We start from the raw sequence: 17,166 nt of genomic DNA, 5'->3' as shown, positions 1-17,166 counted from the left end.
ATATTTTATATATTTAAAGCGAGTTTTTTGGGCAGTGTAGAGTAGGGCTTGTTGTTTGTCATTTCTCCGATCACAAATGCAGACATGGTTTTATGTTTACGCAGCACGATGCAACACAACGTGTAAAAAGACAGTATAAGTCATTATAATCCGTAATTATGTCCCCACTGGATGCAACAAATGGCTCGTTTATAAGGGGTTTTAATGTTTTTGTCTCGTCGCTCCGGCCGGGTCATGGCATCACAGTATGGTAAGGGGCGTAACATTTCTGTCAGATGCTTGAGGTATTTGGGCCAATCACAACGCACTGGATAGCTGGCCAATCAGAGCACATCTCGCTTTTCAGACTGATGAGCTTTGTAAAAATCGACGTGTTTCAGAAAGGCGGGGCATAGAGGAGAAACAATAATGTACAGTATGTGGAAAATAATGTGTTTTTTTAACCTTGAACAGCGTAAGCACATTAAATTACACCAAATACACCAAATAATGTTATATTTAGCAACATCATATGACCCCTTTAAAGCATGCAATCTGAAAAGTATGAATTTATTAAAAAAAAAAAAACTTTTTGAACTGTAGTGCAAGTCTGTCACACAAACAAATACTATAAATTGTATTTCATTTAGACTTGGAATATAGTTCATAGGTGCTACTTTTACTTTTTTCGCTCTTCACAATATTTTCCTTTCTGTTCCTCTGAACAAAGTAAGTCATACACATTTTTTATTTAAGTGTTATATCTCTCTCAGACTCTGATTTACTTGTGAATCACTCTGGAAGCTCTTATTCTTCTGCTCTAAGCATCTCCTGATGCCTGGGATAATTTTAAAGAGCAGTCTTAACTGTCTAAAGTCTGTCCACCTGAATAGTTTGAATATAAAGTAGTCATATTAATCTTTTTAACTCCACACTTCAACAACATTCTTGAACTTTGAAGCTTTGAAGTAACATTTCCTTTACACTGGAAAAAAAAAGCTTTTCCTCATCGGCCTGAATCCTCTTTAAATAGCGGCCCATTCCATGTCTTTTCTGCATCGCGTCTACTTTGTTCTGACAAGAGGCTGATCGGTTGGTGGCCCGGTTCTCTCTGGCTCTGAAGTGCTTCTGAGAGCTGCAGGTGAGGGATTTTGCTATAGTCACAGCAAATCTGTCTGATATTAGTGTGGGTGAGAGGTGGCATTTTCCCCACACTTCCTGCCCATGTGTACGAGGAGGCTGGCATTTCACACGAGTGGAAATGTGCAATCATTGCTTGAGAGGATGGCTAATCGGATTGCCTTGTTTGAGACAAGAGTGTCTTTTATTACGTCCATGTAAAAGCAGATGGAAAGCATTTCATTGTCTGTGTGAGAGTTGACTCGTTCAGTATTTGAAATGTAAACTCTGAGTGCCAGTCGGATATTTTCCCAGGTGTCATTTCCTCTGTTTTTATAGTCGGTGAGTCAGTGGGCAAGTGTGAGTCAGTTTGAAAAGCTACTTATTTAGATGATTCCTGAAAACCTTTTAGATCTGTCATTGTGGACACAATGTAATCTCAGGACAGTCTCGGTTACAATCAGTCATTATTATTACTGCGTTTATGGAAGCGACCAAAAATACAGTAAAAACAATAATATTTGAAATTATTAGAGCATATTAAAATGATTTCTGAAGAATCAAGTGACAATGAAGACTGGCGTAATGACTGCTCAAAATTGAGCTTTGCCATCACAGGTATAAATAAAGTATTAAAATATATTAGAATAAGAAACAGTTATATAAGTTTGCAATAATATTTCAATATTTCTGTTTTACTGTATTTTTGATCAAATAAATGCAGCCTTGGTAAGCATATGAGTATATATTACAAATTAATTATTGTTTAGTTATTTTAATTCCATGGTTTCATTTTAACAAGCTTCCTTACCATTATATGAATTCTATTAAAGGAATGGTTCACACAAAATGAAAATCCTGTCATGATTTGCTATCATTTTAAGACAAAAACAAAATGTTGACACTAATCATCCCTTAATTGCAATTAATGATTCCACCCCCCCCCCACACACACACAAACATGCACCTGGGTATTTCTTTCATTCTCCTATCACTCTTTAATAAAATCTCAATGTGTTCTCAATTCTAATTATCCAACAGTGATTTCAAATTAAATACACTCCCTATGGTTCATCTAATCATATCTCTTTACACCGATTTTTTTTGGGTTGCTGTATCCTTACGTCACACCGCAGGGCACCCCCTCTCACAAAATCACCCCCTTCGGCCATCAAAAATCACCTAAAATAACAAAAACTACCCTAAAATCACTTCCCCATCTACTCGTCGTTCTGCTTTCTGGCTGAACCTATCCTTCCATTTGCCCTCATTTCCCCTCTCCCACTGGCCCAAAACAGGGCGATTGCCTGCCCCATCTAAAAGCAGCTGTTATTGTCCAGCAGAGCTCCCAGCCCAGACGAACAAGAGCACAAACGGTCACAGGCATTGAGGACACCATGGTAATATCCACATGTTGTACATTTGTGCTCTCCTGTGTTCTTGGTTCTTCTCCTTCTTTCTTTTATTTATTTAGTGTTTGTGTTTATTGAGATGTGATTAAGTATATTCATTATTATTAATATAATTACATTTTTATTACTTTTGATAATTTAATTTATATTTATAAATTCATAATTTGTTTTAATTAAATTTATCCATTTTTATTAGGAGTGTTCTTTATAGATGGCACCTCTCATTTCACTTTTTTCATTTTACAACAGTTCTTTAATGTGGTATTGATGTAAGATATTGTGAGTTAATTAATTAATTAATTAATTTTCCCTTTATTAAGATAATTAAAAGTATTAATTATTGTTATTTGAAATTAATTTAATTAATTTATTATTATTAATTGTATTATAACATATGAATATAATGTAATTTAATTTATTATTATGTTATTAATTTAAATTTATAAATATACTTTTTTAAATAATTGAAATGAACCATTTTTTATTAGGAGCTATCTTTATTGGTGGCACATCTCATTTCATAAATATTTCTCTCTTTTATTTTATACAGATTTTTGAGTGCGTGTATGACTATAAATTTAAAGACTGTGAGGGATCGGTTTACACCCCAGCATGTCCATCTTCACCTTACATATAAATTCACCCAGACATATTTATCGGATGCATTTCAAATGTGTCCATAATACTACATGTCACCTTGTGTGGAGTGTGTTTTGGACGTTGTGTTGCTTAGGTGTTCTTATGTGTTTGTGAAAATGTGTCAGTGTTCTGGTTTTAAGTGTACAATATTCCCACACTCATCATATTGAATGTCATATCAGTTAACAAGGCTTGCCATACAGAAATGGCCCTGATATAAAATCTAAACCGATTCATTTATTGTAGCAGAACTGACTGATACAGATTTTAATATCACAGAGTTTTGTAAATATGCAAACTTTTCATTTCACTTTGATCAGTTTCCATCGGCCTCCTACGCCTTGACCACACCAGGCCTTCCGCCAGGCTGGGAGGAACGCAAAGACCCCAAGGGACGAACATACTTCGTCAACCACAACAACCGTAGCACCACCTGGACTCGGCCCATTCTGCAGGTACAGTATTCTAGCATAGCCTTGCTAAAGCTAACGGAGGTCTGTTTTTCATCCAAGCGTCTTCCATGACTCTTCTCTACGTTCCTTCTTTATTGGCCCATGTGTTTTTTACTACTGCGTCAGTGTCATTTTCTTTCCGTTGTTCTGCCTTTATCGGTTTGCTTCCATGTTCTTGTGTTCTTGTCCCATCACAATGTCTGTTATTTGTTTTCTGTCGTGTTTTTTCTTGATCTATTTATTGCCACTCTGGTTCCTCTTGATCTATATCTCATCTTTCTGGTCCTTGTGGTAGTAAACTCTCTATTCTTCATCCTTCGTATGATTCTCTCCATTTCTTTCTTTCTTTTTTTTATAACAGACCACATAAAAAGGCTTATTTATCTGATCTCCAATCTTTTAACATTCTTAAAATATTCTGTAGTCATTTATAAACCAGACAGACCTTTGTCCCCACAATCAAATTAAACCTTACAATTATTGATCAGTTTAATACGCCTTCATTTCCTACAGTATTATATACATGGTGCATTCAGGACCTCTTTTAAACCATGAATGCAGTCTGACTAGGGTCAGTGTTGGATGGCGTACCCTTGGACAAGACGGTGTGGTGACTAGCTAGCTCATCCTTTTCTTTGACCAGCAGCACACTGAAGATGGAGCCAGTACCTCAGCTGCGGCAGCAGGGGGCGCTACAGCAGCCATAACCCCCGCTTCCACCCCTTCCTCCTCCAGAGGCCATCTAAGCGAACCACAAGTGTGCAGACCCCGTAGCCTCAGTTCCCCCACCGTCACTCTCTCTTCCCCACTAGAGGTGAGAATATCCACCTTTCCCTCTATTTCGTCCCCTAACTTCTTTCTTTCCATTTACTTTGCCCCTCCAACTGATTCCAGTCCATCTATTAAAGGGATAGTTCACCCAAAAATGGAAAATCTATCATCATTTACTCACCCTCCACTTGCTCCAAAACTGTACGAGTTTCTTTCTTCTGTTGAACACAAAAGAAGACATTTTGAAGAATGCTGGTAAGCAAACAGTTGACGGTAACCATTGAATTCCATAGTATTTTTTCCATACCATGGAAGTCAATGGCTACCAGCAACTGTCTGGTTACCAACATTCTTCAAAATGTCGTCTTTTGTGTAACTTAATAACTGAATTATCCTTCTTCTTATGATGACAGTTAACCGTTTGATTCTTCTCAAACAGTCTTGGTTGTTATTAACCAGTATTTTGTTTAATTTCTTTGTATTTTTATACAGTGTTTCTGACAAGTGTTACAGATTTTTTTTTTAATCTATATTATCAGTGTTGGGGAGTAACTAGTTACATGTAACGGCGTTACGTAATTTAATTACAAAATAAATGTAACTGTAATCAGTTATATTACATTTTAAATAGGGTAACTTGTAATCTGTAACCCATTACATTTCCAAAGTAACCTTCCCAACACTGTATATTATTTATACTACTGCTCAAAAGTTTGGGGTCTGTAAAGTTTTTTTTTCGTTTGATTGTTTTTGAAAGTAGTCTCTTATGATCACCAAGGCTGTATTTACACTAAAAACAGTAATTTTGTTTAGCATTATTATGATTTAAAATACTATACTATTATTATGATTCAAAAAAACTGTTCTCTATTTTAATATTTTAAAATGTAATGAATTCCTGTGATCAAAGCTGAATTTTCAGCAGTCTTCAGTTTCACATGATCCTTCTGAAATCTTCTGTTAACATTTTATAGATAATAATAGATATTAGAATTTCAGATCTTATATAGATTATAAATATTCTACACATAATATTAAATATTTATAATATGTTAACATTATAAAGGTTTTTACTTCATCAAGTTATACTATGTTTGCTGATTAAGTGTTAATTTCTTGGGGGAAAAGTTAACTGTTAAAAAAAAAAGTTAATATATATTAACATTGTTTTCTTTCTTTTTTTGACATTTGTACTTACCATATTTTGCTTTGTTTGTTTTCCCCTGCAAATTAGTGACAACAGTGCCAGTCTTTGTTTTCCTCATATTTTCAATGTGTTGACTTGATGTGAGGAATTTTTATTATATGTGATGACACGTGCAGTTCTGAAGAAAAAAAGATTGCTTCTAGATAAACCTCTGAGGTAATAGTTTTTTGCGCAAAGCTCAAGTTTCCTCCAGTTTGAGTGTCTTTGATTTGAATCGTGTCATTTACATAAGTGAGATTCAGTTTATCATTCGTGCAATTGACAAAGCCAGTTTTTCATCACATTTGGTGCTAGACAAGTGTAAATTTTAAACCGGGTTTCACACCTGTTTTGTTTCCATTGTGACAGTGCAGTGTAATATAATCACAATATCCACACACAGTTGGTCGAACTAGGAAATTAGAATCCCATTCTATGCACACTGCCACTGGCTTTTTTTAGGTATGAACAGCTGAGGCAAATGATTGGTTGTAGCCCTTGTATTATGCATGGATCAGTTTTAATATGAAAGTCTGATTTCCCAAAAACCAATTCAGTCAAGTGACCCATCTGCTCCAGACCTTTCAGTTCAAGTTAATTGAACTCACTTCGATTCACAGTAAAAGAAAAAAAAAATCCTGTTATTTCCGCTTTGTGCTGCTCAGTCATTATTTTGTTCTCTTGCAGCTGCCAGCAAACTTGTTTTTGTTTTATAAAGCGTTTTGATAGAAAATGTCCAAACAGCCATACGTTCTTGAAAATACCTACAGATTTTTGCAATACCCAAAGGGTTTTTGTTAAATTCATTTTTTTAGTATTTCACAGTTACAGTATGACCAACAATTAATTAAATGATCATCTACTACCCAGATATCAATATACAATTTTTTTTTGTGCACATTATGGCATTATGAGATCCGGTATTTTTGCTTAATGACTGTTAAAATGTATATTTGCTTACTTGGTCAGGCAAGTTCCTACATAGCGGTGCTAGTTTTGTCTCTCATATCACTCCATGGTCATTTTGTCTCACAAAATGAAATGATTTCTACCATGCAATATTTAAATAGTTTAGTTAGATTTTCAATCTTAAGAATTTAAAGGCGTACCACTAATTTTGTCTTACTTTTTGGAGAAAAAAAATTAATTTCACAAAAAAAAAAAAATGTGAAAAAAAAATTGCACTTTTTTTTTGTTCATTTTATTTAAATGAAATGATAGGTTTTTGTAAATTTTTAATAAAGAGAATTAAAAGTAAAGAAATTTTTCCACAGCCCAATTTGCGTATATTTTTGCCATGGGTTTCGTCAATCTTTTTGTTTTTCTTCAAATAGGGGTGCACATAATGGGAATAGTATATACTGTCAGCATGTCAATTTTGTATTTTTCATTTGTTTTATAAATTTATTCAAGATAAGATGAGACTTTGACGATACAAAAAAAAAAAAAACTTCTTGATGTACTGTATTTGTAATCATCCCACAGACTTTCAGAAGTTTAGACCTTATTTGTTATGTTGAAATCTTCTCAAAGTTGAATTGAGCAGCTGTTGTATGAAGTTTTAATATGCTCATCAACATTTACATGTGCATGGAGGGAACAGGGCTTCTACCCCCACTTTGTACATTCGTATCAGTTGACGCCTCCTAAAATTTGGGTTGGGGCAGCTGTCCGTTTGCTTATCGTGAAACGTGCCAAAGTGTCACCATTGCCAAAAAGTAGTTTAACCTCTCAAACAGCCATGACTTCATAGTTTCCTTCTGTTCTCTTGCTCTAAATCCATGTCAGATCTTAAACCTACTTCTTATTTTGATTTTATAGTATATTGTTCTGAAATATATCCGTATATACCTACTAAATTTTTCCCATAACATGCTTTCGATTAATGTTATGACATGATTTTATTTTATTTATTATTATTATTTTTATATATTATGTTATTTATTTGTGATGCTTTAGACTTGTGTAAGTACTGTTTTTACTGTTTGTTTTTATAAATGTATCGCAAATTCTTTCCAGTGGTAATCGACAACAGGCCACATATGGTGTTTATAGAGCTCAAATTGTAATTTAATCCAGAATATTCCTTTGAAAATGGCAAACAATTTTATCTGCGATGTCTGACCTCAGCCAGAGCTAATGGCCTCCGCTGTGAAGAATGACTTTGCTAATGGAATAAACAATAGCTCTTGTGGCTAATCTGCAGATGTTGGGGAATAAATGTCTTGTGTTCTCTCTCATAGCAATAATTGCTAATTACAGCCACACACTTCTGTGTAAAAAACCTAGTAGCTAACAAAAAATGCATGGCGCTGTCTGGTGTGGTATTGATTAAAATCCGTCTTCTGTCCTTCTTGATTCTTTCTGTCATAGCTTGAGCTCGATATTTTAAACAGAACTATGGCTTCAGCCATCGAAGCATCACTCGCCACTTGAAATATTTTGCTGATAGTGTCACAGAAAGGTGATGACGGAAGGGTTTATGAGGTTGCTATAGAGGAAGCTAGTAGTGAAATAAAAAGAAAGAGATATCTTGTATCTGATCTTAGTACAGGGAAAACCATTCTTGACGATTGCTTGCATAAGAAGAGGGTTTTCTCTCAGTTATGCATTTGACATTGTATCGTACAGCTTGATATATAGTGACAGATCCTCACAGGACCAACAGACAATTTGTTTTGATTTTCTTGTATGACACATCATAAAATGGTAGTATAAGTAGTTTGAATATTTAAAAATAATACTGTTAAAACTTTTGGATTTTTAATATAATATGTAATAAAAATAATATTCCTATATTTATTATTAATGATAATATAATATTTTATTATAATTTATGATGCTGTAGATTAGTGGTTTTGGATTTGATTTTTTTATAGAATAGAATTATATATTTTATCTAGTATTATTTATAAAAATGTAATAATATTCCTCTTTATTATCAATTATAATATAATATTTAAGATTTTATAGTATTGTTTGTAATGCTGTAGACTTGTGGTTTTGCATTTGTAATATATTTGTAATATAATATAATATATTAATTTGACTAATATTCCTCTACTCTTTATGTTAATAGAATATTGAATATATAATAGTATTTATGATACTGTAAACTTGTGGAACTGACGTTTTTACTGTTTGCTTTTACAAATTAAAAAACAAAAAAAATTATTTCTTAAAGACACAATATGTAAGATTTTTTTATTAAAATATCCAAAAACCACTAGAACAGTGTTATATGTTTTGCCGACTTGTGTACTTACATTATCCCAAATGTTTCGAAGAATGTTTAAATTATTTCACTAGTGACACGGACCGTTTCCATAGTGTCATTGTGTCGCCTGCTAATGACGTCACAACCCCTCGATTTCTAGAAAACATGGAAACACCAAAGACGCTTTAATATGTTGTGAGTTTTATTAGACCGCTGACGACCGCACAGAGTAGCATTATAACAGAACTTTCAAATGAAGACCACAACTCCCATGATTCCACACTCAGTCACAGCATCATCAAACTATGCCTTTGCTTCTTTGTTTATTTTGAATACGTGCCCTCTAGCGGCAAAAATTACACATTGTGCCTTTAAGTATAAAGTTTGTAAAACACTAAATAATATGGCTAAAATTATTCACAAAAGTTTGACTGTTAATTTAGGAGCTGGATTATTTGCTGAGAAGTATATGAGGAAGAATAAAATGAAGGATGAGCAAGTAATGTAAAAATATTGAATAAATATTGGTAACACTTTATAATAAATTTCATTTATAAATCATTGACAAACATTATATAATGCTTAACAGATCATTGGTTAGTATACTCCCATAGCTAGAAATATGAGATAATGTTCTTATTCATGTTTACTAATGAACCTAATGATTAACATATGATTATTGAATGTAAATTGAAATGCTTACAAATGTCAGTAAACTTTCAGTTCATATGACCTTCATTCGTTGGTGTTTATTTGTTGTGTAGACCTCTATTTACACATCTTAATAAATAATGTATTCATTATTTGTTCATGTTTTTGCAGTACCCAATCTAAAGTGGAAACTATTCATTATTTGCGAATGTTTATAAATGTTTACTAATCATTAATACCTTTATGAGCAGTCATCTCAATGGCAAAAAGCGTCCCGAAAGACCTGAATTTACCCTATTCACACATCTTTATTAATCATTTATTAATAATTTGTTTGTTTTTGCAGTAGCCAATCTAAAGTGGCAACCATTCATCATTTGTAAATGTTTCTAAACGATTATTAATCATTTAGTATCTTTATGGCCATTGGATTTTTAGCTGCTGTAACATGGTTTGTGTAAAGGGTGGCTGGTTAAGTTTAGCTAAATGTTTACTAAAGACATAACAGATTGTAATTTTGGTGCAAAAAATGTTTTTATTGCCTCGACACTCACATTAGTGTACTACTCTTCAGTTTATCATTAAATAGGATATTCCTTGAATCATAAATAAACAATTATCATACTTATAGTATTCAAATTGACCCCTTTACACTACCCTTAAACCTTTAACCAACCCTTAAACCTACACAAACCTGTCCCTAACCTTACCCATATCACACCTCAGTAGCAGCAAAAGCGTTGTGCAGTAACAAGCTTTTAATCATATTATAACATCTGTTAAAATCATTTGTAGATTTTCAATAAGTGCTTGATCGTACGGAATTGAAAGTTTTATAACATTTGTAAGCATTTTAACTTCCATGAAATAATGATGAAGGTTTACATAAAGAAATACTGGGTTGTATTTATAAATGATCAGGGTCGCACAGGGCCATGTGACTTTTAATTAAAGTGTAGAAAGGGAAACATTTGTTTTTGGGAAAGAAAAAAAAAAGAGAGAGAAAGACGGCCAGAGGTGAAATCCTCCTGAGTTGTGTGATCTAATTAAAATTTTATCAGGATTAAATAACAGCATGCCGCCTCATTAACACGTACTGCGTTTTCCAAATCTTTTCAATTTTTTACATTTCCCATTCTTAAAAGTCTTTCTTACACAAAATTCAAATTACAAACAAGAGCTATAAAACTAAATAATAGAGTCCGACAAACAGGGAAATAATTAACATTGGCTCTGTTTCCTTTTGCAGGGAGCCAATAACGCCCAGATACGGCGAGCAGTAAAGGACACATTTTCCAACCCTCAGTCCCCGCAGCCCTCTCCCTACAGCTCACCCAAATCCCAACATAAAGCAAACCAGAGCTTCCTGCTCCCTGGATGGGAAATGAGAATAGCACCCAATGGACGGCCGTTCTTCATCGACCACAACAGCAGAAGCACCACATGGGTAAGACAAACACTCACGAAATCTCTTCCAAACCTAGTGAAGTTCATGGTGAGGGCAATCCCAGAATGCTTTGTAATGACCTTTCAGGAAAAAAATGCAAGATGGCCGTGAGTGAAAAAGATGAAATGTTCACTATAAATTATTTATATATAGCTTTACCTAATTAAAAATCAGGCTTATTAGCATGGTAATGGCAGACTCTGTTGTAATCATAATAGTTATAAGTGTACTGTTTTGAGATGCTGGAGCATGGCAGCTTTTTAGGTTTTGGAACAGTGCTGCAGTTCCATTTGCTGACATAACTGGTTTATATGCAGCTGCTATCATTAAGCATTTGTTTACTACGATACAAATACCGTCAGCAGTTTGACCTGGAGCTTGACTGGTTGGCTTCACCTGCACTGTCTGCTCTCAGCTGCAGAGTGTTCAGAGAATATTTTATTTTATTATGCATAATGAATGAATGAATATTATAATATTCATGGTGCGATTTTTATTGTTGTAGTCTAATGATTATTTGTATTGCTTAATGGTATAATTACTTTAAATTGTGTATAAACATTATTATATATATATACTCAAATGTGTCTCCAATTAGGGTTGTTAAAATAACTCTTTTTACTTGAAATAAAATAAAAAATAAAATAAACATATAAAAAATTATATTTATATAAAAAAATATAAAACTAAATCAATAATAAATGAGAATAGCTTTGGCAACTAGCTGAAATCAAATATGTGTGTTGAAGTACTAAAATAAAGCTTAACTAGTTAGTTACTACTTGGCAAAGTCTATGTTGTACTCTACCATTACAATTTAAAACTAGCTAGAGTTTTTCACCTGTTAAACAAAATTAAAAGACCCTCTCATCTTACGATGTTTTCCGTCAGTTCATCCTCACATGCTGATGTCAAAACCTAAACATATAAAAAATTATATTTATATAAAAAAATATAAAACTAAATCAATAATAAATGAGAATAGCTTTGGCAACTAGCTGAAATCAAATATGTGTGTTGAAGTACTAAAATAAAGCTTAACTAGTTAGTTACTAACTTATATATATATATATATATATACATACTACACTTAAAACTAAACTAAAATATAAATAAAAACAGAAAATATAAAAAAAATTCAAACCATTACCAAAAACTATGATAGTATATCAGTTATACTAAAATAATGCTGTCTCCAATGCAAACTTCTAATTTATTAAAATAATAATAATAAAAATAATCAGTAATAATAATACATTTAGTGGTTGCCATTTTCTCAAATGTTTACAAGTAAGATCTGATATTTTAAATGTTTCTCTTTTGCCTACGTTAAGATGCGTGAAAGGTATTTGAGGAAAAAAGACTTTCACAGATACGCACACACCAACACACACAGTCTTGCTCATAATTGCACACTTCAGTGCCCCATAGCTGGAGGGAGGCCCTGGGTGATGCAGACGTGAAACGCTGAGAATCAGTGTGCCACCTGGTGTCTGATAGTGGAACTGCAGCATCTCTCCTGTGCCCTAATTTCCCCCAGCACAGACTCGCCTTAGAGAGAGTATAGGGTCCTATATGATGAATCATCCCACCTTTCACTTAAAATGACCTATCAACTGTAAGTTATTTACCTATTGTTTAGAAACATACACAAAATTAATGCATATCTATGTATGTACGGTGAAATGTGTGACTTTAAGTGTAATAGTTAGAAAAGTTTGAAGTGTAATATTTGTATAGGTAACAGAAAAACACAACTAGGCTACTCACTTTTCAAACAGGTGTCCAAACAGGTGTCCATTTATGGTAGGAGGAGGGGGGGTTTATGAGGGGCAATAAATCAAACTTTTTGTCATATAGGACCCTATACTCTCTCTCGCCTTTGTCCGTTTCTGTCTCAAATGTTTAGAATCATCTTTTGAGGTTGTTTGTAATTGGACAGGTTTACGATGAAAACAAATTGATTTTCTCTTCTTTGCACGATTGCTTATAATAGTACGTTAATAGTACTTATAGCAAAGTATGTCTTCATTAAATCCTGCATGTGGTTTTGAAATGTCCACAGAGAAGACTAAAAAGTTCACCATGTGTAATTACTGCATAATCTCCCCATGAGACGAAAAAGAAACACAATCATTCCAGTATTACTTCCTTATTGTCAGAAGAACTGCATTTTGACAGCAGACAGCAAATGCAATTTACTGCTAAATGAGGATAAAGCCTTCTGGGAAAATTTGAGCATGTCTCAACCTCTCTCTCTCTTTCTCTTTTTCTCTTTTCAGGAAGATCCTCGCTTAAAGTATCCCGTTCACATGAGGACAAAAGCATCCCTGGACCCTGGCGACCTCGGCCCACTTCCTGTGAGTATAAACCGAGTGGTGCTGAGCAATATTACCCACAATCCCAGCTCTTTCAACAGCCTTGTGTGACATGTGTCCTTGTGTTGTGACACAGCGATGTCATACGAGAATCGTGAAACGAATTCAATCTGCAAAGCAAAAAATAGGATTAAGTCTGACAACTGAATGGGAAAACCGTAACTAATAACACAACAGCAGGAATTTGGCTGTGGTGTTTTGTGGATTTCTTTGTTGATTAACTATGTCCTCAAGCTGTTTTGTAAAAGAGCAATGCTACAAAAATTTGACAGTGGATTAGCTCAGCTGAGATCTTTTTATATACCTATAATGAAATTTGTCCAAGAACAGTAATAAAATCTAGTCCAAAATGAACAATTGATAAGAGCCAAAATTGCCTTTGGCAAGTAAATGCAATGCTCGCTGGTTGGCTGGTAACTTTATAAGGAAATGCAACACAATACAATTTACAATAACAGCAATATGCAGGATTGTATCCAGATATAAAAGGATTTTGCTAAAGAAAAGCTGTTGTAACTTGTGTAGCAAAGTTTATCTGTGTATTAACAGTGTTCTTTTTTTTCCCTACGGAACTCCATGTGGCAATACGTGAAATGTACTCAATTTAAATGGAAATAGGAGAAGCGAATGACGTTTTGTGTTGTCACCTCATTTCACTTCAGAGTCTGGCTTATCACAAGAACCTCACAAGGGTGCAAAAATATTCTAAATATTCCCATATTCTAAATAATAAATAATCCTGTTTATATATAGACAAAAATATGTTTTAAAGTAATATATATATATATTTATGAGCAGTAAATAAGTCAAATTAAAATACATTTTTGAACCCAAGGAATAATGCATCCCTGGTGATGCTGTAGCACAAATGATCTCCAGTGAGCACAAGCTTTTTATCGTTTTAGATGTGTTTGAGAACAGTTTGGCTTTTGACTCATCTTTTAGCAAGAGTTGTTGCAGTATGCATCTCATACAGTATGATGTTACTGAGTACTGTAATGAGTTTTTTTTCCACCTAGGAGAGATACTTAGATGCCAGTGTTTGGTAATCACACCTTCTCTTCTCAGGTTTTCAGTGGAAATACGTGCCAGCAAACAGGGACTAATCTAATAAACATCTATTTTCGTGCTTGTTTTCATGTAATGTTGAAAATGCCATGCAAGTAAATTTAAAAGTACATATGCAAATATATGCATTTCTGTGACTTCAAAACATTGATTTTTTTATTACACACTCTTATATCAAATGTCTAAGAATTTTAGTACTTTAACTTGTTTCAATTAGTTGCCAAAGCAACATCACTAATTTTCGTTTGTTTATAATCTAATATTTATATTTTATTTTATTTTATTTAATCTTTATTTAAATTGATATTAGTAGTTTTAGTTAACAGTAACAACTGGTACATTCACACATTTTGTATATGATTTTTCTTCTTTTTAAAAACTCTGTATAAATGATTCCCACTGCATTGACTGTAGCTCTGTCTCACAAGCTGGTGGTGTGTGTGTGTGTGTGATTTCTCTTTTGGTGGCATGGGGGAACATGGTGCACTCTGCGCTCGATGCTGTTTGTGACAGAATCTTCCAGAGGAGGTCGGTCCTCTCTCTGCCTGCGTGTTTAACTGCCTGCCCACCAGCCTGTCCTCCCTCTCCACCGTTCTTATCATTGCTGGCATGGATGACTGTCCCTCTTTTTCCCTTTCTGTTTCACTCCTGCTTTCACTCTTACTGTCAGACTTTGTCAGTCTTTTTTTTCTTGTTCTGATTTCTTTTTTTGGTTCAATATTGACTGCCCACTTTTCAGCAGTCTTCATTCCAGAAGTATTTTTCCCATTCATTTTCTTCATAGGGATATCAGAATATTACGTTTTAAGCTTTAACCCTTTAACTGTCACCCGTCCCCTCTGTGGGACTGGTAGAAGTTTACTTCTATATTACTATATTCTATACTGTATTACTATATTACAGTTAAATCCTAATCTAATCATGACAAACTATATATCGTTGGAAAGGTCTAAGACTCCTAAATAGATATTTTACCAATGTTTTTGTTAAAAATTATGTAGGAAAAGTAATAGATTAATTTTTGACAAGTGCACCTCAAAAATCTACATCGTAACAGGAGTTCTGACCTTTGTCAAAAAAAAGTCTTCTTTGTTTCCTTTTTCTCTATCACACTTTAGAAATCATCAGAAATTATATATCAGTTGAAAACTTTAAATCTCAAAATTCATCCTTTGAAACCCATTTTAAAATCAAACATTGTATTACCATGAAAATGGTACATCAATATCATGTTACAAAATCGTTCATGAATTATAAAAATTTAAGTTTGGATCGTGCACTTTCATGTCTATGTTCAAAAATGTGAGTGACAGTTAAGGGGTTAAACCAAACCAACAAGATAAATCATAACATCGGTTGGGTTCAAAATCAAAAAATATTTGATAATCAGGAAAAAGAGGTAAAAAAAAAAAAACGTGCACCTATGAGGAAATTAATGAACTGTTCTCATGAATCAATGTAAATAATTCAAGTAATCTGTGTTTTGTGTCCTTTTAAATTATTGTATTGTCATTATCTTTTATGGTCTAGTGCTACATTAATTAAAATGGCAAATAGCTAATGTTATGTAGTTTTATGCTAGCCTGACTGATTGCCCATTTCTGTGGTAATTTGTGGTTAATATAGTACATTAAAATCAGTGATTCTCAGCTGGTACCAGTGGCCGAATGTAGTACCTACCAGAGCATGTGAGCGGAGCGGAGTGTGAGCGGAGCGGGGAGCGGACCTAAGCTAACACACAGCTGTATATAGGCCTAAATGCAGAACTACAGAGTACAGAAGATATTAGCCTACACCACTTAGGCCTATTAAAATATTATTTAAAAAAAAAAAACTGACCCGAAACAATAGGTAGTCCTTCAGAATGTAGGCTAGATATAGGCAGCAGTAATTTATAATCTAATATAATGCACGCAAATTTGTTCTTTACAGAACGGAGCGGGATCTGAGCGGGAATTGGTTTATGGTGAGCGTGAGCGGAATATTAACGGAGCGCTTGCTTGGGCGGTTAGAGCGACTGTCCATAGAGCGGAAAATGTAGCGGAGCGTCACACCGCTCCGCTTCGCTCACATGCTCTGGTACCTACCTATTTTATTTTATTTTATTTTATTTTAGAAATTATACTGTTTGATTAGGAGAAATTACAGGTTTGTAAATGCATAAACAGCAAGAAAAGTCTCATTTATCTGCCTAACACATGGATTAATAACTAGGCCAAATGCTGAATAAGTGGCAGAATGATTTTCAACAAAATATAGGGTTTTGGGTTGTGACCCACCAAAAATTACAACAGACTGAAATATTTACATAAGCATATATCATTACTTTACAATTGCAGAACTCTTGGTAGGTGTGTGTTTTAAAAGATACACATCAGTGCAACCCTAAACTGGATTTTTACTTCCAGAACCCATCTTTTGAGCTCTGTTTGTCCTGTCTGTCTCCATCTTTCTCTCTTTATATTTCCCTCTGCACGTATCTCGTATCTGGTTGTGTTGATTATCATTTATCCATCCGTCATCCTTCCTCTTCTCTGCATCCTCCACCTCTGCACAGTGTGCATCCTGTGCTTCATTCGATGCCAGTTTTGGTTGATGCTCATTCAGCACGTGAGCTTGTCTTCAGTGCTGGCCCAGAGTCTCTCATTCGTAAACGAAGGTCTTGTCCCCTCTCCGGATCCCATGTGTGGGTCATTAAACAGCTTCCCTTGATGTCGTGGGTTATGAATTGTTGGCCTGTTTGGATATGTATCCCTGGCTGTGATTTTTGTCAGGCCTGGCGGTTTCTTGTGATGTTGGTATCAACGTGGGTTTGCAGCTCTCGGGGGTCTCCGCTCTCAAAAGAGG

At 34.2% G+C, this 17,166-nt stretch overlaps 1 protein-coding gene across 1 annotated transcript in view; it reads left to right on the top strand.

The window, feature by feature from the left end:
• The window catches only part of LOC107665211 (E3 ubiquitin-protein ligase NEDD4-like), a 91,323-nt gene that overhangs the window by 57,662 nt on the left and 16,495 nt on the right, over positions 1-17,166 (top strand). The window contains exons 13-17 of the mRNA XM_016455997.1: positions 2,442-2,498; positions 3,470-3,604; positions 4,245-4,415; positions 10,676-10,873; positions 13,156-13,233. Coding sequence (XP_016311483.1) covers positions 2,442-2,498; positions 3,470-3,604; positions 4,245-4,415; positions 10,676-10,873; positions 13,156-13,233 — 639 coding nt within the window. The remainder of the gene's footprint in view (positions 1-2,441; positions 2,499-3,469; positions 3,605-4,244; positions 4,416-10,675; positions 10,874-13,155; positions 13,234-17,166) is intronic.

This window comes from Sinocyclocheilus anshuiensis, unplaced genomic scaffold (genome assembly GCF_001515605.1).
Source record: "Sinocyclocheilus anshuiensis isolate Anshui unplaced genomic scaffold, SAMN03320099.WGS_v1.1 scaffold587, whole genome shotgun sequence".
NCBI classification, from domain to species: domain Eukaryota; kingdom Metazoa; phylum Chordata; class Actinopteri; order Cypriniformes; family Cyprinidae; genus Sinocyclocheilus; species Sinocyclocheilus anshuiensis.
Note: the sequence above shows the minus strand (reverse complement) of the source record. Positions and strands in the feature narration are given on the sequence as shown.